Genomic DNA, 20,379 nt, shown 5'->3' with positions numbered 1-20,379 from the left:
AATTTATCCTAACTTATGCATACAAATACTTATAGATAATACATGGCACCATTGCAGGTTGAAAGAAATATAAATGAACACAAGGTGCAATATTAAACATAACTGTTTAAAATTAACTATAGTACATTGTATTATTATGATAATGATATGACCACCTATTCTTGCTAATATCGTAAGCTCTAGTATTGTAGGTATATGTTTTTTTTTGTTTTGTTTTTTTTTTAAAAACATTACATCTTTCTTAATATATCATGTTTCACAATTTGATTCAGAATGGTTATGAACTTCCATTATTACCCCGTATACAGATTGCTGAATCACATCGGTTACATCAGTTACATTTCCATTGATTTACACATTGCCATTCTAGTGTCTGATGAATTCTGCTCTCTAACCTATCATCTACTATCCCCCCACCCCACCCCACCCCTCCCCTCCCCTCTTCTCTCTCGACCACCTCTACTGTAAAACATTTATTCCAATTGTGTACTTCTTCCCTTACCCCTTACTTCCTCTTGTATGTAATTTTATATAACCCTGAGGATCACCTTCCCTTTCCCTGCAGTTTCCCTTCTCTCTCCCTTTCCCTCATAGGTATATGTTTAAAACGCCACATGACACTGTTCATCTCCATGTGATCAGTTCATTTCTATTTTATTTTTTTTTTATTTGTAGTGCTGGGGGTTGAACTCAGGCCCTCAATGCATGCTAGACACATGATCTACCATAGAACTACATTCCTAGTCCTGCTTATCTCTTCTTGTAATTCATATCATAGTAAAAAGTGATATCTTTTAGTTTTTGTGTATTTTCTGCCATTTATAATACATTAACATACAAAATATATATTAAATGACTATGTTACAGTAAGACTTCCAGTCAGTAGCAGGGTATTAGTAGTTAAGCTTTTGGGGAGTAAAAAGTTACATGTGGATTTTTAACTGTTGGGGCATTGCACCTCTAAACCCCATGTTGTTTTAGAGTCAACTGTAAAGATAAATATTAATTGGCATCTAGCAAAATGCTTTGGCTTCTAGAAGGCCCACTGTCTTTGTAGTGATACAAAGGGATGAATGAATAGTTTTCATGGCGGAGCAGGATTGGCTCACAGGACGCTGAGACCTGCTTCCTACAGTTTAGATTAGTATAGTTCACATAAAGGAAGGTGTTTTCTGTTTTATCTCATAGGATTATTAAAATTATAAAGGCTTAAAATAAGCATTCATGCAAAAAAGAATGGCAGCATTGTAAAGCTTTTCCTTTGATAAACCTTCATTGTGTATGGCCAGCTAACTGAAGGTTTTTTTTTTTCCCCCTGAAGGTGGAGGCACTGCAGGGCCACCGTGTGGTGGATATTGCCTGTGGCAGCGGTGATGCCCAGACCCTCAGCCTCACCGACGATGATACTGTCTGGTCCTGGGGGGATGGGGACTATGGCAAGCTTGGCAGAGGAGGCAGTGATGGCTGCAAAGTGCCCATGAAGGTATTTCCTGTTTGAATAGCCTCAGATTCATCATTGCTATCCTCCTCTGTGGACTTCACAGGGGCATTTTAACCTCAACTTTACCTTCTTTGCAAAAAATATTTGGTAATCAAGTAAAATGTGAGTGAAGGGCCCAAAGGCATAAGGTATTTTAAGTGTTTTTTTTGCCTTTTTGGGGAATGGATGTAATCCAGATTTTACAGAGCCTCTGGTTTTATTTACTACATAGGCCTGTTGGAGGAATAGAGTAACATATTGTTCCAAATCACTTCAGTTTACAGTGGTAGGCAGATACCATGTCACACACTGTGGGATGCACTAGAACTTAAGGACAGGTACTCTGAGAGAAGCCCCATGAGGAGGCTGTCTGGCACCCGAGTCTATAGGCCTGGGCTTAGGTCCCTTGCATTGCTCCACATGAGCTGAGGCATTTTCTTAACTTTGCCAGTCTGACTTGACATTGTGAATGGGTGTTTGGTAGAGGTTAAATGAGTCGATGTGTTTAGATCGTGTACTTACCACTCTGCAGCCTGCAGTGCCCGAGCACTGTGGTGTAGTAGAGCTGCTGTGCATGAGTGCTGTGAAAAGAAACTGGAACCTCTCTGTGCCCAGTGTCTCCTCTTGCTGGGCTTAGAGAATGCAGGTGTGAAATAGAACCATATTATATGCAGTTGCCCCAGAGCTCTGACCAGGTGGCATGCACCAGGCACACCCCTGAGCTGTGTTGGTAGTGGGGGCAACCGTGTAACTTTTCTTTCTGGAGTTGTGTTGCCCAATATAGTAGCTATTGGTTACATTTGACTGTTTATGTTTAAATGTAAATCAATTTAAATTAAATAAAAATTAAAATTCACTCCCTTAGTTACAATAATATACTTAGTACCTATAAGTGGCTCAGGGTGGCCTCCCTTTCCATTATCACTAGCACTTTGTCCAGTATAGGTGTATGGATATTTTAGTCACATTATAGGTTACAAAGGTTTCCACAATGTGAAAAAAAGGTCTGTTGTGGACTTTTCCTGATTAAAGAAGGTTTTATACACAGACTTTACACCATCAAGGATTAGAGGGGCTAGAGGAAGAGATCACTAATGCCAATGTGTCAGGGAGGGAGGCAGGGGAAGATTAGTTAAGATAATAAATTTTTAACTAATTTAAATTTAAAATTAAATATGGGAATGTAAGTATGAGAACACTCATAGAGGCAATAAGGAGCAGGGGTAAGGAGTTTGCTGGGTAAGGAGAAGTGATAACAGGTAAAAATGGGCTCCACTGAGACCCTTCCTTGTTGGATGTGGTGAATTGGGGCCCCATTCAGGTAGGACTGCATGACCAAGAGCATGTTAATAAATGGACCCAGACAGATGGGCAGGTCCCATTTGCTCTTGGTCATCTGTCTTGCTGTTTCTTGCTCTCTGTGAACCTCAGGTTTTGAGAGAGTGTTGGAGGGAGGTAAGTAGATACACAGGGATTGCTGAGGAGGGTGCCTCCATGCCAGTTGAAATATCTTCCTTTTTGGTGACATGCATTGGGTCCCATTTTGCTCTCTGTTGGCATGTCTGCAGCCACTCAGATGCTTCTGCTCACTTCCCGGCAGTACTTTGAGTAAGTGGAGTATGATTTTAAGTTGTGTTAAATATTCTAAACAGGAGTGGATATTCAGAGTTCTTCTTAGACTTAGTTCAGTCTCAGTGTGGTTGCAATAACTGCTGTAGGGCTATTGATGGAAGGTGTCTAATTGGACCTTTTTCCTTTCTAGATTGATTCTCTTACTGGCCTTGGAGTGATTAAAGTAGAATGTGGATCCCAGTTTTCTGTCGCCCTTACCAAATCTGGAGCTGTTTATACTTGGTATGCAAGATTCTGTTGATTCTAATCAAAATCAGATCAGACTTTTAATTAAAGCTGTGTTAACTATCTCTTCATACAGTAGAATGTAACTTCTATGGCAGGCTTTTTTTTTTTTTTTTTCCCAACCTGGAATACAGAGCTTGCACCAGAAGGATGGCAGATGGTAAATGAGATAACTTTTTCTTAGTAAATTCTGTGCTTCCTTTGTGTGCAGGGGCAAAGGAGATTATCACAGGCTGGGCCATGGATCTGATGACCATGTTCGAAGACCTCGGCAGGTCCAAGGGCTGCAGGGGAAGAAAGTCATTGCCATTGCCACTGGCTCTCTGCACTGTGTGTGCTGCACAGAGGATGGTAGGTTTGAGGCCCAATGCTTTGGAACTGAGGCCTATAAATCTGAGAGAGCAGCATAGGAACAACATGTGCTGGAAAAGGGAGGAGTGGTGCCAGAGAATTATGCTGTGTCCTGAGTGTCTATTAGCCCCTTATGTTGCATCTTTGAATATTTTATGTTATGAGGCTGAACAGGCAAGAGCTAACCAAGCTGGCCTGGGATAGTTCCCAGCTAGGAACATGGATCTCAGGAGAGCTCCCCATTCTCTAGATAGTGTGTATGGCTCACTGGGCCTGAATTGTTTGCATATAAGCAATGTGGTCTGTACTGAACCCTACTTTCTTCTGAAATCTGGAGCTTGGTATGTGCCAGGCAGAAGGGTAGCTGTGTGATCAGCCCCAGTGAAAACCCTCAGTGTTGATTCTCTGATGAGCTTCCCTGGTAGATAGTATTTCACACTTGTCTTCACACCTTTTTACTGTGGGAATTAAACTTCTCTTGTGTGAGTTCACTGGGAGATGACTCTGGCAGCTTGTGCCAGATTTTCCCTGGCCTTTCCCCTAGGTGTCTTTTTCTTTTGCCTGATTTTACTGTATCCTTTCACTGTATCCTTTCACAAGTGATAGCTGAGTGCAACTGCATGCTGAGTCTTGTGAGTTCTCCTAGTGTATCACAGAACATGGGGTGGTCTTGGGGATTCTGATACAATGGCAAAAGGGACTTTCCAGATAGAATTAAGGTCACAAATCAGCCAACTTTGCAATATGGAAATTATTCTGGTTCATGGGTGGGCCCAAAGTAAATACCTGGCACATTCAAATCAGTAAAGGAGGCTGAAGAGTTGGTTGAGATGTGACTAGAGAGGTGCAGAAGTTTTCAAAGCATGTGATGCTCATGTCCTGCTGTTGTTGGCTATCAAGACAGAGGAAGGGGCCAGAAAATGGGGTGGCTTCTGGAGGCTGGGCCATCTTTCAGTGAAAACCAACAAAGAAGCTGGACCTCAGTCCTTTAAACTGAATTCTGCCAACAACCTGAGGAACAAAGGAACTCCCTGAGGGCCTCCATACATGAGACCTATATTGGACTTCTGATCTGTAGGAGTAAAAGCTGTTAAGTATGTGTTGTTTAAGCCAGAAAGGTATGTGATTTGCCATAGCAGCAATGGAAAACTTCAGCTTTCAGAAGACAGCCATTCTCCAAATTGTGCTCCATTTTAAAGCCTTTGGTGAATTACATAAACATGTACCAAGTAATCATTTCATTGGTAGAAGAGTTTTATATATGAATAAGCATATTTTATGGTTTGTGGTAGAATGGCATCGTAGTTCTTGATGAAGAACTAAAACACTGTTGTTTGATTAATTTAATTATTTTAAATTTTGAGACAAATTATACAGAATAGTTAGAAGCACCTTACCAAGAACTTTTGTATCCTGAATCATGTGATTTAGTTGCTGTCCAGGTGCCTCCACCCTGAACATTGAGTGTGTATTTCCAACAGTTAGGGACATCGTGTCACATGATCTCAACATGGCTGTCCAGCCAGAATATCCATCCTTGTCCTTATTCCACCTGGTACTTATTCCTGTTCACAGTACATCATGTGTTATAGTGCGCTGTCACCTTCATATCATCTGTCTTCTGTGACACTTCCTCAGTTGTCCCTGGCATCGTACTCTAATGCTTCCTCAATCTTGCTGAGCTTTTTGAACCTTTACACTTTGGAAGGCTAATTTGTAGCTTATTTTCAATTTGGGCTTATACGATTTTTCTTCAGTAGCTTCAAGTTGTGTATTTTTCATCTTCTTAATTCATCCTTTCAGGTGACTTACAGTTTCTCTTTGTGCTGTCACCAGTGATACTAATTTCAACCAGTTGCTTAAGTTAATAGTGTCTGCCAGACTTTCCATCATGAACATCTTTTGTAGTTATTAGATATTTGGGCAGAGTATTCTGAATCTATTTATATATTCCTTTTTTCATCCAACTTTTAGTTTACTCATGTATTTATATCCCCGTAAGACTCAGTTTCCTGATTTATCCACTAGGATATATATAACCTATTATAATTATATGGTGCTCAAATTGTGCCTTATTTGGCTGGCTTTATCTCTATCCAACTTGTCTCTATCTTTGAGTATACTCTTCCTCTGGTGTAGCATGATAGTCTAGCCTCATCCTGTACGCTCTCTGACCCACAGCTAGAGTTGGCCATTTCTCCCAAGGAGCCCTGGTGTCTTTAGAGGAGAAAGAAAGTATTGAGAAGATCCAGGTGATAAGTGTGCTTATTGTTATTGTGTGTGTAAATTATTTTGTGTTTATTTCTGTATTTATACATGTATGTTGAAAACCATGAGTTTACCCTAGTATCCATTCAGGACCATCAGTTTTTTCTAGTTTCTCTTTTCACATTTATGTTTCTTCCTCTTTTGGTAATAAATCTAGTTCCATTATCCCAAGTATAATGGTTTGGTTACTCCTTTTTGTGTCCCTTCACCTCATTCTGGGCATCTCCACATGTAAATACATCAAGCTGACCTCCACCCGGCTACTCCCTTGTGTGGAAGCCTCCTCACCTTCAAACTTGATAACCCTTACACCTGTTCTTTGTGACTGTGAGGAACATTCTCCTCACCTTGTCGGGCTTGGACACCCACCAAGTGGCTTTAGACTGAAGTATTGAGATGGGAAGGGGCAGCACACAAGCACATTGCTGTCAATGGCATAGGCACCACTCCTTATAGAGTGCTGCCTTCAGCTGCATGACAACCCGAGGAGGCTTTGTGGATTTGACAAGTCTCCTCAGAACATAAACCTCATTTCTGTCCAGGTCACCAGGGATCTTATCCTTAGAATATTTTTATGGTAGTGTTCATGATTGGGGTCCAACATGGTAAACTGAAAAGAATAATGATTCTCATGCATGATGATGACTCTTCTGTCCAGGATCTGAGTAACTATTGAAAGTTATTTTAACATATGGATTTTGTTCTCCTAAAAACTGACTTTCCCCTCTCTTATTTTTTTAAAAAATGTTTTTTTAGTTGTAGATGAGCACAATACCTTTATTTTATTTATTTGTTTTTATTTTATTTGAGGATCAAACCTAGTGCCTCACACATGCTAGGCAAGTGCTTCCCCACTGAGCCATAATCCCAGCCTCCCTATTCCATTTTACATGGAAGAGCCCTTTGGGTTATCAGGGTTATTACCATCTGTTTAATGTAATTTGTTCAGATTGAGAACTGCTACAGTTATTGTTCAGTATAGAGTAACCATCCATATATTGGATCATGCATGTGCAGCCACACTTACTACTTTTGTGAACTAATGAACCCATGATATTGGATCTTTTAAGACCACAGTCTTGTATGCCTCAGAAAACACATGTTGACATCGGAGACTATGGAGAGTCTCAGGAAGTATGCTTGCCTCTTGGGATACATGACTAGAGTGTGTTCATATCTAGGTCACATGTGAAGTTGATATTCAGAGAGGTGACCATCAACAGTGAAATGAAGGGCAGCGAAAGCTGACAATGTGATGGGAAGACATTGGCAGTTGTGCATTCACTGGTCATGGCATCCAACTTCTTACTGTAAATTTACTTCATTTAGGTGAAGTTTATACATGGGGTGACAATGATGAGGGACAACTAGGAGATGGAACAACAAATGCCATTCAGAGACCTCGGTTGGTAGCTGCCCTTCAGGGTAAGAAGGTCAACCGTGTGGCCTGCGGCTCAGCGCACACACTTGCCTGGTCGACCAGCAAGCCTGCCAGTGCTGGCAAGCTCCCTGCACAGGTCAGTGCTGCTTGGGTAGGTGGGTAAGGAGGTGATCATGTTGTGACAGTTACCACCCATATATTGGGTCATGCATGTGCAGCCACACATGCTTCATACTTGCAGAACCACATATTTACAGAGATAATTCATAATGTTGCAAATTAGTGATTTTAAAACCCATCAACATGTTGCCTTTATTTTATAAAGTACTTGAAATGATTCTGATAGTACATGCCTCACATGTTTCTTAGTAAATATAGTATATTATTCTAGAAGTAACACAGTGAGGTTTTGCAAACTAAACTCAAATCACAGTGCTTCTTTTTTTTAGAAGGGGGTGGATTTTCAGAATTCTTTTATAAACTGTGGCTTTTCTGTGTCTTTGACATCTAAGTTGACTTAACACAGTCTCAATGTTTTTAGGTCCCCATGGAATACAATCATTTGCAGGAGATTCCCATAATTGCCCTGAGAAATCGACTGCTTCTGCTGCATCACATCTCAGAGCTCTTCTGCCCCTGCATTCCCATGTTTGACCTGGAGGGCTCACTTGACGAAACTGGACTTGGGCCTTCTGTTGGGTTTGACACACTACGAGGGATCCTAATATCCCAGGGAAAGGTACTTTTGTAGAAATCTGTGGCATAAGTGATACTGATATCTTCAATAAATTTAACTCAACAAAATTCCCTAAGCTGGGAATGTTGACTATAGAATTCAGCTCATTCAGCAAGTGTTCCCAAAGTGTCCACTATGCGCCAACCTGTGTTTTGGGTTACATTACATTAGAATGTATCAATGAGAAACCAGATTCATTTCATTTGAAGTGTGTACTCAAAATAGTATAGTTGTATTTTCCCCTTAGAATCTCTTCCTCCCCCTCACTCTCTGGATGGTAGTGTCGGGTTCATACAACTGATCCTTTGTTGGTGTGTTGATTCTCTGCCTGTTGGGCCTTGAGGTTTCCTATCCCCATTGACACAGGAAACAGAAATAATGAGGTAATCTCTTCTCTCAGGGACATCCAGCAGAGGGCGCATAGAAGATCAGATAGCTTCGATAGCCACTTTGTGTAGATAGCCACTTTGTGCTGGAATCTGTAAGGTAGAGATTCTTTGCTGAATGGTCATTGAATAGGAAAGAGTAAAATCAGGAATGAGGGTATCTGAAAGTGTCCAGGAAGGTTTTGATCCCTTGACATTTTTAATGATTAGAGATTCCTAGAAATGGAATGCCCAAACACACACTTTTAAACCAACTGAGGTAGGAGGATTGCAAGTTCAAAGCCAGTCTCAGCAACTTAGTGAGACCCTGTCTCAAAATTAAAAAAATAAAAAGGGATAGGGATGTGGCTCAGTGGTTAAGAGCCTCTGGGTTCAATCCCCAGTACCAAAAAAAAAAAAAAAAAAAAAGAAAAAATGGAATGCCTGATTCAGAGGTTAAAGGGTCCCCATTCTGGAAGTTGTCAAGTTTCTGACAAGCAACTTGATGAGATATCTAGAAGGGGCTCTTTATTATATAGTTAGGGAATTGTTGTGTAAGCATAGGTGAGTTGAGCATCCCTCTAATCCTGAAGAGTCTGTGATTCTTTGATTTATATATATATATATATATTTTATCAAAGGGCGTGATCTATTCTGAAGTATAATAAAATTCAGTTGTTTTAGAGTTCTTCTCCAAACAGATTATTTGTTTAGGGTTGGCTTTGTTTCCACTTGGCCAGAACAATTTCTGCTGAACAAGATGGGTGCATGCACTGTAGTTTCATGTGTACCTGAAGGTGCTGAGTGGTAAGGGTTGTGATGAAGGGTAAGATCTTCTGTCTGTTGATGTGAGCAGGAAGAAATTTGTGACAGGTAAAATTGATATGAAACTTGAATTTCAACCACTTTTTAGCAATAAAAAGTAGCAAAAATGATTACTTTCCCCTTTACTTTGTTTTAACCCTCAAAGTTAATAGGAGAAAAGCCCTTCCTCATTGGAAGGGAAGAAAAGCGAGAGACAGGACATCCCCACATGGGATAGTGAGTGTCCCCTAGAGTGAATGTCCTGCAGCAGGTTCCCAGCTGAGGTCAGAGTGAGTGGGAGCAGCACAGGCAATGGCACCCAGGCTCCTATGCTGAGGCAGTAGCAGTGGGAGGGAACATGTGAGTGGCCTACCCTGGAAAGGTTTGAGGTGGTGTTGTCATAGACTGTGGAGAGGTAGGAGGTCTTACTTTCTCCCATTCAAGGCAGCAAAGATGGTGATACAGAAGGAATGGGTGGCAGTGGGTGATTCAAAGCAGGGGAATACTCCCAGAAGGAGGAACTGCCCCGGGTGTGTTTGGGACACACAGGAGAGCAGGATGCTTCCCTGGAGAGGGATGCTTCCCCAACACCTCTTTGGATCTCTTCCTATGTCTGATTGTCTCCTGGGGCCACTTATGACCCCACCTTCTACCTTTAGGGATTGGATCTGCTAGGGGCCCCCTGTGCTCCTACAGTGCCCCTCACGGTGTACGATGGCACTGTCTTCCACATGGCAAAGAGGGCCAGGACCCCCCACCTGAATGATCTTGTCTATTTGACTGTCCCCCAAGTCCCCTTCCTTCCTTCTTTTGGCACAACTGTGCTCTCTTCCTGCACCCTGCCTATATGGACATGGCCAGCTTGCCTTCCTCCTTTGTGAGACTCAAGCCAAGCCCACTGTGCTGCATGAGCTGTCCTGTCAGTGTTTGCCCCGGGCACTCAGGTTTCCTTCAGTGCATACTCACAGCATACTTCACTTCCTGTTCTGTCTCCCTATGCCCCACCCCAGGCCTGGCTAAATTCATGGGGGTCCTTTACCTATCACTGCTTTGTGGCATAGTTAGTGGTTTAACACCAGGTTGCTACTACTGGACTTGCTGTTTGGCAGGGAAGCTTTGGCCTTCTTACCTGAGTCAGGGCAGGAGCTTGCCAGGTTCCTGCCTTCTGCTCTGTGCCCAACTCTTCCTGAGGGCTATTCCTGTTTGCCCAGCTGTTGGCCTTGCTTGCCTGCTGTGTAACCCTGTGTGCAGCAATGCCAAGCTGTTCCCTCACAATCCAAGAAAGAAGTTGGCAGTATACTATTCTTAAGGAAGTCTGACTTGCTGGAACAGAAGATTTTAAGCAGATATGATTTACTTTCTCTCTGGGTGATGCTGTTTCCTATTTTAAATTCTGTCTGTTTGCCATGTGTTAGGAGGCTGCTTTCCGAAAGGTGGTGCAAGCAACTATGGTGCGAGATCGTCAACATGGTCCTGTTGTAGAGCTGAACCGAATCCAGGTAACATGGAGATTGTTAACTCAATCTGAAGGTGTTAGAAGTGATGCTTTCGTGGGTGCAAGGGGTGTCCCTTCAGCCTGAGTGAGGACAAGAGTGCTTGTAGCTTGACGCTTGACATCCTTGTGCCTGGGCTTGAACAGGTGCCTCCTTTTTGGCACTTTCTATATATGATATTTTGATGCTGAGGCTACCAAATAGGAATATAAATGTTATCCTTTATAGCAAAAGTGAAATTATTTCAGATAATCCAAAAGCACAAAGAAGATGAAGTAAAAAAGAAGAAAGTAAAAATCAGCAAACAGGGCTATCTAAACTGTGTCTCTAGTTACCATCACAAGTTAAGCTCAAAGAAGTAGAACAGGTCAAAGGCCCTTGATGCAAATGTCCAGTTGTAAGTAGTAACAATTCTCATTTCTGTCAATCTCACCTGGCTCTGGGAGTTTTTTTAATGTGGTATTGAGGGTCGTACCCATGCTTCACATGTGCCAGGCAAGTGTTCTACTACTGAGCCACAAACCCAGCCCATTAACACTTTTAAGAAATAAAAGCAGTCCAGTTTTTAATTTATGCTGCTGCCAAATGTGCATAAACTTAGTTTTAAAAAAATTCAAAATAAAGAGAATCCTGGTCACTGATTATGATAGTGTGCAGCACTTGACATTTAATATGCAAATGAAATTGGCCTCATCTCTTGGATCTGAAACAGCCATGAAGAACAAAATCTTTGTTCCTGAACCTTTGTATTAACACATGATTTTTACCCTGATGTTGATTACATGACTAAAGATTTTTTCAGAGTTGTACTTGGGGGCATTTTGAATTAAGACATCAAACTTGTCCTTTGTTGGGACAACACATGTGACCATATTTGTAGAACTGGTCTTTCCACTAACGTCAGAGTATCTAATGCTAAGCTGTAGGTCAGTCAGTCAATTCCACAAATAAATGGGTTGTTTAATTAAGTTCATAAAAAAGCTTTTATTTCCCCACCTTGGATGATCATTTTGGTTTGCTCTGCATCATTAGGACATGAATACTAAGTTCATAAGTTAAGAAAATTTGGTGGCTGACACCATCCAGCTTATACTTGTCTCAGGACCACACACAGGCTCCTTGGGGTCAGGGACTCTGAATGTAGGTGTATGGAACCCAGGTTAGACACCCTGTTTCTGTCCTCTTAGATTTTTCAAGAATACCTCTTTGCTATGTGTCTTTATATATCTATGCTTCAGAAATGTATAACTCATGGGTAGATGGCAAACAAATTTATAGTAGGTATTTTTATAAAGGCAGGTAACACCCTTCAGCTCTACTATGCATAATATGGACTGATGCCTGGGGACTGCTCAGGTACAGCTATAGCTCCCAGCCACCAGACAGGTGCTTGCAGTTTGGGGCAAACTCCTTCCGAGGCTAGAAAGTTCTCCATAAATGTGAAAATAGAATTGTTTTTCAACCAAAATTAGAGCATGGGGAAAATATGCAGTGCATCTAAGGTGAACACAGGATACCAGCACAATGGCTGCGTGGTTCTCCTGCCCTAACTATCACAGCTGTTGGTGATGTTGCCCAGTACCAGCCTCCTGTGGGGAAATGGAGGAGGGAAACTCACATTTATCTGTGGGAAGTATTCCAGAGATGCTGGCATGCAGTTTGTCATCCTAGAGAGTTTTTGTTTGTTATGAATATGATTTAGTTTTATAACAGGAAAACCTGAAAATCAGTGTCCATTAAAAATTTTAATTACTTTAAAATTTATTATAGAATTAATACATGCCATTTCTGAACATTTAGAAAATTCAGATTAAAGACAGTTAAAATCATCTGACCAGAGAAAACACTGTGCATATGCATATTTATCTCCTTTCAGTGTTGAAACTGTTAACATGGCCATTATTTCCTGAAGGTCTCTGCTAGTTGGTACTGTCAGTCAGGGGAGGCAGCACAGTGGTTGAACTGGAAGCTAGACCCTATCTCACCACTCATTTGATAGTTGTAACATTGTGGACACATTCCTTTATGTAGTTCAGTCTCCTGTGAGGATAATGAATACCTTAAAGAATTGCGGTGAAATTTAAAAGAAATAGCATTTGTGGACATTTAGTTGAGTATGTGGCTCAGACGAAAGTTCATTCTACAGGAAACTATTACTTTCAGTGTCACTTTTGTTTTTAGTCTTGATTGTGATTATTTGTGCTGTAAGGAGAATTAGCTGTTCAAATTGGACCTAGAACTAACTTGAAGTGGTTAAAGATGACAAGGGTTTTTCTGGGAGTCAGCATGAAAATTCATTCCAGTGACCATTTTTAATTCATCTTTTCATGCTGTCATCATCTCAGACTGAGCTTCCCAGATGATTGTGAATTATAGCCTGGGTTGACAACTCTAAGGGAAACTGAGAACACCAGCATCATTTGATCTGTTCAAATCTTAGCTTAGGATGACAACTGTGTGCATGCACAGTGATTGTACATGTGAGGGTGACTCAGTGATTCAGGATTGGACTTGGGATCAGTACAGTGGGTGGATGAGAGGCGGGGGAGGTATTATTCTGGTTGAGGTAATGTGTCTGGTCTTGCTCTTGAGAGCCTCTTGGCATGAATCTTTGAGTACTGGGAATCTGTCCTAGGACAGCTTTGGGTGGCACCTTGTTCCATGGAGGTCGTGGCAGTATAGTTCAATAGTATGGTGTAACTGAAGTTACAAAGCATGAGGATCTGTGAAGGAATAGTGATACCATGTGTCATTGTTGGAAGGTATATTTGTTCAGACCACCAATCCTGGGGGCTGCCATACACATCACTGATGACCTGCTGAGTAGGGTGAGGGGGTGATGGCCTTGGATGTACAGAGTAAAGCGTCCTGGATAGTCTGTTTGCACAGCACCCATGACAGGAGACATATGCTGCCTCCTTACACACTGCATCAGGATGAGGAGCCATAGAGGTAGGTCTCTGAGGTCCTCCGAGGGTTTGGGGTATGGAGATGAGGAAAATGAGTCAATCTTGGAGCTGTGGTGAGGGCTTAGGAGGAGCGAGGTGCTTGTCAATTCTTTCTGTTTCCCCAAGGATTTGCTTTGATTATTTGCCAGGTACTCACAGTGGCTATGAGGCATGCGTGCGATCCCTGTGGGCTCTGCTCATGCTGGCTCTTCAGGCAGTAATTGTCCAGAGGTTTACAGATGCAAGAGGAGGCTACATAGGCAGTGGGCTAGGATCAGGGAGAGCAGATTGTCCTTCAGCAAACAGAGTAGTAACGGGTAGAGTCGGTGAGAAGCCTGAGGGCCCAGTGTTCTCCACAGGTGCATGCCAGGCTGTGTGCACATTGCTGAGCAGCTGTTTCATGTTTTCTTACTTTCTTCTTTCTAGGTCAAGCGCTCCAGGAGTAAAGGTGGGTTAGCTGGTCCTGATGGCACCAAGTCCGTCTTTGGACAGATGTGTGCTAAGATGAGTTCCTTCAGTCCTGACAGCCTTCTCCTTCCTCACCGTGTCTGGAAAGTCAAATTTGTGGGTGAGAAGTTGTCATATGCTGGAGAATGTGTGGCTTTCCTGAGGGGTAGACCTTGAGCTTACTGGGACTGTCGGCAGAGGGCACATGCATGTGGGATGCAGGGTGCTCCAGTGGTTGCTTGCCCGGTGCTCTTCATGAAGGGTGGGAGGAGGCAGCCTGCACATTGCTGGTTCTCTTTTCCCACCAGGTGAATCTGTGGATGACTGTGGTGGTGGCTACAGTGAGTCCATAGCTGAGATCTGTGAAGAGCTGCAGAACGGACTCACTCCCCTTCTGATCGTGACACCCAATGGGAGGGATGAGTCTGGGGCCAACCGAGACTGCTACCTATTCAATCCGGCTGCTCGGGCGCCTGTGCACAGCAGCATGTTCCGCTTCCTGGGTGGGTCTTCTCAGTTGTCTGTGATACTGCAAGGTCAAGTTTATGTTCACCTTTAAATTAGTTTAGTATCTACTCAGTCTTGGAAGAGACAGTAGATGTTTTAAATATTTAAATTAGTTAATATTTAACTTTTGAGAGCTTTACCCGTGAAAAGGATTTTTAATGTTTATTGTGTGTTTTGCCAAAGTTATGGGAGTGAACAAGGTGCTGTTCTTAGTTCTGTGCCCAGCATTCAGGGCTTGGTAGTGCTGACTTCAGAAGCTATAGCCAATCCATGCACAGATATGGACATACAGAGCCTGGTGGTCCACTGTGGCATGCTAAGGGCTAGAAGCAGCGTTTGACACTGAGAGGATCTGAAATAACTGTGTTTCTTCATTCTAAATGTATTTGAAATTTAGGATCAGATGGGGTAGGGAGGGAGGTCTTGGCATGGGCTATTCCCTCCCTCTTGACCCGTTAGGGTCTTTGCAGATTGCTCCCAGCCTCAATGTCACACCACTGTTCTCTGGTAGAACACCCATCTTCTTGGAGAACCTTCAGCTCTTTGCTTTGCCATCAAAGGAATAGGAACTGGCCTCAGTCTGGCTTAGACCTGTGTGTGGAAAGAATACAGAGTAAGAAATTCATCTTCTAGGAACAGAAGGAAATAATGGAGTTAGAGTAGGGAACATGATTTTGAGAGTGGGCCTAGATCTGTGAGTTTGGATAATATTGATTTAGAGGGCACTAGGGCCTTGGTGCAGAGCCAGTGCTCTATGGCATGTTTGAGTGAACTAGAAGCAATTTTGTCATCCATTTCAAGGATCTTCTGTCTCTTGTGTTTTGAATAATCAGGAGTATTACTGGGCATTGCCATCCGAACCGGGAGTCCTCTGAGCCTCAACCTCGCTGAGCCTGTGTGGAAGCAGCTGGCTGGAATGAGCCTCACCATTGCAGACCTCAGTGAGGTGACTCACCTGGGCTGTGTGGGGGTTCCCTGGGATCTTGTTATAAGGCATAGCCTGTTTTGGGGGTCTGGCCTCATTCACACTCCAGGGTCACTGAGGCCACTGGCCAATGACTACCTTCTAGTCACAAAGGTGTGTGGATGTGAGGCTTGTTTGCTTGTAGACCTTGATTTACCATCTCTTTTGTAGTGCTTTGCAACCTATGGTCATGTCAGATAAGAAAACCCACTGTCTTTTTCTTGTGCAAAAGCTGAGCTTCTGGGTGACTGGGCAGTGCCTCAGACTGGGGAGGGATTGCCTGATGCAAGCAGCCATAGCCAGGCTTTCCCCTTTGCTGCCCAGTCTTTCATGCCACTGCACAGGGAATAATCTGTCACCCACCAGTTTCTGTTATTTTCTCAGCAGTTAATTTTAAGAACTTTGTTGAATGATGAATTTGATTAGCTTCTTGGGTGAAGTACTTTCTTGTTATGTCTTCCTTTTGTTTCTTGGTACATGTGATATGCTTGCAACCTTCGAGATACACCCTGAGATACACACTAAGGTCTGCTGTGACAGTGTGCTTGGGAATATTGGAGTTTGTTACAGGAACAAGCCTGATTCAACATGTGGGCTCTTTCTCCTCAAAAGGTTGATAAAGATTTTATTCCTGGGCTCATGTATATCCGTGACAATGAAGCCACCTCAGAGGAGTTTGAAGCCATGAGTCTACCTTTCACGGTGCCAAGCGCCAGTGGCCAGGATATCCAGCTGAGCTCTAAGTACACACATATCACCCTGGACAACCGTGCAGAATATGTCCGGCTGGCAATAAACTACAGGTTTGTGGTCATCTGTCCTCACTTACTTTGACTTGCTAAAATAGCAAAAGTAGCAGGAAATGGTTGGTTAGATATCTACTTTTTTTTTTTTTTTCACATAAAGGTGTCACATAGAGCAAAATGTTAATGGGACTGGCTCCAGCTATTACTGATCTGTGGTCATGAAGCTTATTTTGTGACCAGGATCAGATTAGTTCCTATTCTAGTCTGAGTTTTCTGGCTCTAACTAGAATACTGAGGTAGATACAATCTGTCTGTTTAGGGGACTGCCCCCACAGGGCCCTTCAGGCCTGTTTGTCCCCCTCAGTGCTTTCTATGTCAGCTCTGCAGGGATAGCGTTAGGTCTGGAGCTCTTTGTGATAGAGCAGCATCCCCCAGGCCTAAGTGCGTGCAGCCTTGGATGCCACAGCTCAGGTGGGGTGTGGTAGTAGGTCAGTGACACCACAGCACCTTTCACTGCTTCCTGCATGTCGGTTGGCTTTGCTTGCTGCACTCTGGTTGGGGATAGTCCTGGTGAGTGTCACATCTACCTTGGAGCTTTGACTGCAGTCACAAGTTGTAATCCCACAGTCTGCTCTAGGGTTACGCAGTGTCTGCTCCAGCGTTGCATATTGCTATTGGACCTACAGTGTCTGATTCCAGTTCCTTAGGTTTCTTATGAATTTGAGAATTGTGTTTTGGAGTGCCTGTAACTTAGCTCATTTATGAGACAAATGTAAAAACAAACTGAGTAAATAATATGCCACTTATGGTAATTTTGAAATAAATATTTATGTTTTAGAGTTCTATTCTTTTGAGAAAAGTAACAGGTGAGTGATTATGATAATATTATTAATGATTTTATTAATAATACATCATGTAATAAACTCTAGATTGATTTCCAACTTATTATAATACACCTGTATCCATTTCATTGAAATATTTGCAGAATTGAAAACTTGGGACCTAATGGGTTACTTAATTCTGTACCAATTAGAGACACTAGTGTTGTGAGAAGCTCTGTGGTAACTAGGTTTGCAAAGCAGAAAGAATGACAGATTCTTACTAAAAGTGTTGAAGTGTCAACCAGCCCTGATGGAGTGTTCTTTGGTTTTGCAACACACATGGATTTGTCACCCAAGGTTGCTCCTCTCAGCCCTTATCAGCTAGGAGGTGTGTGTGATAGTACTGTGTGGTAAGGCTTGGTGTCAGCAGAACAAAGTCAATGCCACCAAAGACAGAAGTGTAAAGTGAGTTTTTTCTTCCAGACTCCATGAATTTGATGAGCAAGTAGCTGCTGTTCGGGAAGGGATGGCCCGAGTTGTGCCTGTCCCCCTTCTTTCTCTGTTTACTGGATATGAACTGGAGACAATGGTATGCCAGCCCCTGCCTGGTGCTGCCCTAGAACTGCCTTTTGCATAGTGACCCACTCATCAGGATTACTAGTTCATTTCTTATTTAAGACCTTGAATTTGGAAATCTAAGATAGGTCCATGAGTGTTGAATGTAGTGAAAACACACAGTGTGTCCCCCTCTTAACACCCACCCCATTCAAGGTTGAAATGGAGGGTTGTGTTCATATCTACCTGGGTCCCTTGGGACTTTCCCTCACCCCAAAAGCAAGCCTAAATAAAGCAAAAAGAATGACAGATTCTTACTGAAAGTCAACCAGCCCTGATGGAGTGTTCTTTGGCAGGTTTGTGGCAGCCCAGACATCCCACTGCATCTTTTGAAGTCTGTGGCAACATATAAAGGAATCGAGCCCTCTGCATCCCTGATTCAGTGGTTCTGGGAAGTGATGGAGTCTTTCTCTAACACAGAACGCTCCCTCTTCCTTCGCTTTGTGTGGGGCCGGACTAGGCTGCCCAGGACCATTGCTGACTTCCGGGGCAGAGACTTCGTCATCCAGGTGGGCTTGTCTCTGAGTTAATGGGTATTGGGCTGGTGTCAGTTGAAGTGTCGTGCCCCTTGCACATAATCCCACAGTAGACTGAAAAATGGTCTCTTGTGTTTTCATAGAAACAAGTGTATATCCAACTTCACTCATTTGAAGGATCAAAATTTTATCATCACATTTACCTTTACTTTACCATTACTGGTCTTAAGAAATGTGTCTGGCCATCACCAGTATAGTATATACTGCTGTTATGTCAGCATATTCTAGTTTTTGAACACACATGTTATGTAAAGCATTTGTTTAATTATCTGGTTAAATTAGGTGAATCATTAAGCAACATGCTACTAACTGAGAAAAATGAGACTGCTCCTCAGATTGAGAATGAGAGTTTTACTTTAGGTTCTACCTCAGCAGGATAATGGTAGGAAAAAAGCTCAACCTGACTTCTGGCCACTGAGGAGGAAAGACCTAACACTCCCCTCTCTGTCCTGAGATTCTGGTAGTAACAACTTTAGAGGACTGGGCCCTGTGGAGGGTTCCTCTATCCCTGGCATGCTTGGAAGAATTAGGGATGGCTTCTCCCCAAACACATCCTAACCTGGGCTGGGAACATATCTACTCTTCAAGGAAATTTTTGAGAGCATGTATAGTTTTTCTCTCAAAAAAGTAGGTTATTCCTACATTTTGTCCATAATTCTTGCTGCTTTCTAGTGTCAGTCTTTAGTGGCCAAATTGGGCAGATGGCTTTTTCCCTAAGTGGATGAGTATTGGGTCTAACTCCTGGTCCTGTGCCAGCAGGAAGGAGTCTTATCTGTGCCAGCAGAGATGAGACATTCTACATCTCTCTTCTAGGGATTGACTGGTAAAAAGTAATCATTACAATAACTAATTGGCATTTTTCTTTTTTACAAGTCCTAGGAATGAATTGTTCCCTTTTATTTCTAAAATTGGCTAGATTCTTTATTTCCTGGTACTTTGTTATTCTTAGCCAAAAACTGATGATTTTTGTGAGAGTCAGGAATTTAATGAACACAAAAATCGATTTGTAATTTTATCTATCCTTGTATGTAGTCTCTGATAATTTAATATTTGTCATCAACAGGTCCTGGATAAATACAACCCCCCTGACCACTTCCTTCCTGAATCCTACACCTGTTTCTTTTTGCTGAAGTTGCCCAGGTATTCCTGTAAGCAGGTGCTGGAGGAGAAGCTGAAATACGCTATCCACTTTTGCAAATCCATAGACACAGATGATTATGCTCGCATAGCCCTCACAGGAGAGCCAGCTGCTGATGACAGCACTGATGACTCAGATAACGAGGATGTAGATTCATTTGCTTCAGATTCTACGCAAGATTATTTAACAGGACACTAAAATGGAGGAATGCAATCAGGTAGCAACAGAAGACTGAACAAACAAAGCAGAGTGCTGCTGTTTAGATTGCGGAATATCTAGTGTGTCCTCAAAATGTGTGGGAGGGAGGCGGAGTGACTGACCACCCGTGATCAGAATAATAAATGGAATAATGATGGGAAAATCAGCCTGTGCACGTGGAACACTATGTGGACACTTAACATCATTTTTGAGACTTAAAGTGTCTTCTCACCCATAATGCTGCATTACACATAGGACTCTGTGTTTACTAAAGTGTGTACATGTTTATATAAATACTGAATTGCAGCATCCCAAAAATGAATAAAGCCTTTTTACTTGTGGGTGCAATAGATTTTTTTTCTTTCAAGTGTCGTGCATCGTCTTGATTGTATATTGAAAATATTGTGTAATAATTAAACGTATTATAAATATTTCAACTAATTTTACTCCAAATTTGTTTATTAAAAGCTTTTTGAACGTTATTATCAGTATTACTTGAATGCATCCAGAGGTTATTTAAACAAAAATGAAAAACAAAAAGGCCATTTGATTCTCTCCTTGTCTCCCCAGGTGTACCATTTTAGTATATGCATTATGTAATTTGAATTGAGGCCTTTCTGTGAACAGTATCATAACTTCTATCATGGCAAGTGTACTATATAATGTTTGTGTCATATATATGCCGAAATTTTAATTCCCTATAAATAAAACATCTGTCACAAAA

General features: G+C 42.2%; 1 protein-coding gene across 6 annotated transcripts in view; it reads left to right on the top strand.

Annotated features, from left to right (window-relative positions):
• Herc2 (HECT and RLD domain containing E3 ubiquitin protein ligase 2) overlaps positions 1 to 20,379 on the top strand; it is a 202,151-nt gene extending 181,772 nt beyond the window's left edge. For all 6 annotated transcript variants that reach the window (XM_078049112.1, XM_078049114.1, XM_078049113.1 and 3 more), the window contains 13 exons: positions 1,322 to 1,483; positions 3,243 to 3,334; positions 3,549 to 3,688; positions 7,286 to 7,473; positions 7,879 to 8,076; positions 10,658 to 10,741; positions 14,110 to 14,251; positions 14,439 to 14,633; positions 15,471 to 15,583; positions 16,214 to 16,404; positions 17,652 to 17,757; positions 18,080 to 18,292; positions 19,383 to 20,379. In XM_078049112.1, the coding sequence (XP_077905238.1) occupies positions 1,322 to 1,483; positions 3,243 to 3,334; positions 3,549 to 3,688; positions 7,286 to 7,473; positions 7,879 to 8,076; positions 10,658 to 10,741; positions 14,110 to 14,251; positions 14,439 to 14,633; positions 15,471 to 15,583; positions 16,214 to 16,404; positions 17,652 to 17,757; positions 18,080 to 18,292; positions 19,383 to 19,655 (2,097 nt within the window). In that variant the 3' untranslated portion in view covers positions 19,656 to 20,379. The remainder of the gene's footprint in view (positions 1 to 1,321; positions 1,484 to 3,242; positions 3,335 to 3,548; positions 3,689 to 7,285; positions 7,474 to 7,878; positions 8,077 to 10,657; positions 10,742 to 14,109; positions 14,252 to 14,438; positions 14,634 to 15,470; positions 15,584 to 16,213; positions 16,405 to 17,651; positions 17,758 to 18,079; positions 18,293 to 19,382) is intronic.

This window comes from Ictidomys tridecemlineatus, chromosome 5 (genome assembly GCF_052094955.1).
Source record: "Ictidomys tridecemlineatus isolate mIctTri1 chromosome 5, mIctTri1.hap1, whole genome shotgun sequence".
Lineage (NCBI taxonomy): Eukaryota > Metazoa > Chordata > Mammalia > Rodentia > Sciuridae > Ictidomys > Ictidomys tridecemlineatus.
Note: the sequence above shows the minus strand (reverse complement) of the source record. Positions and strands in the feature narration are given on the sequence as shown.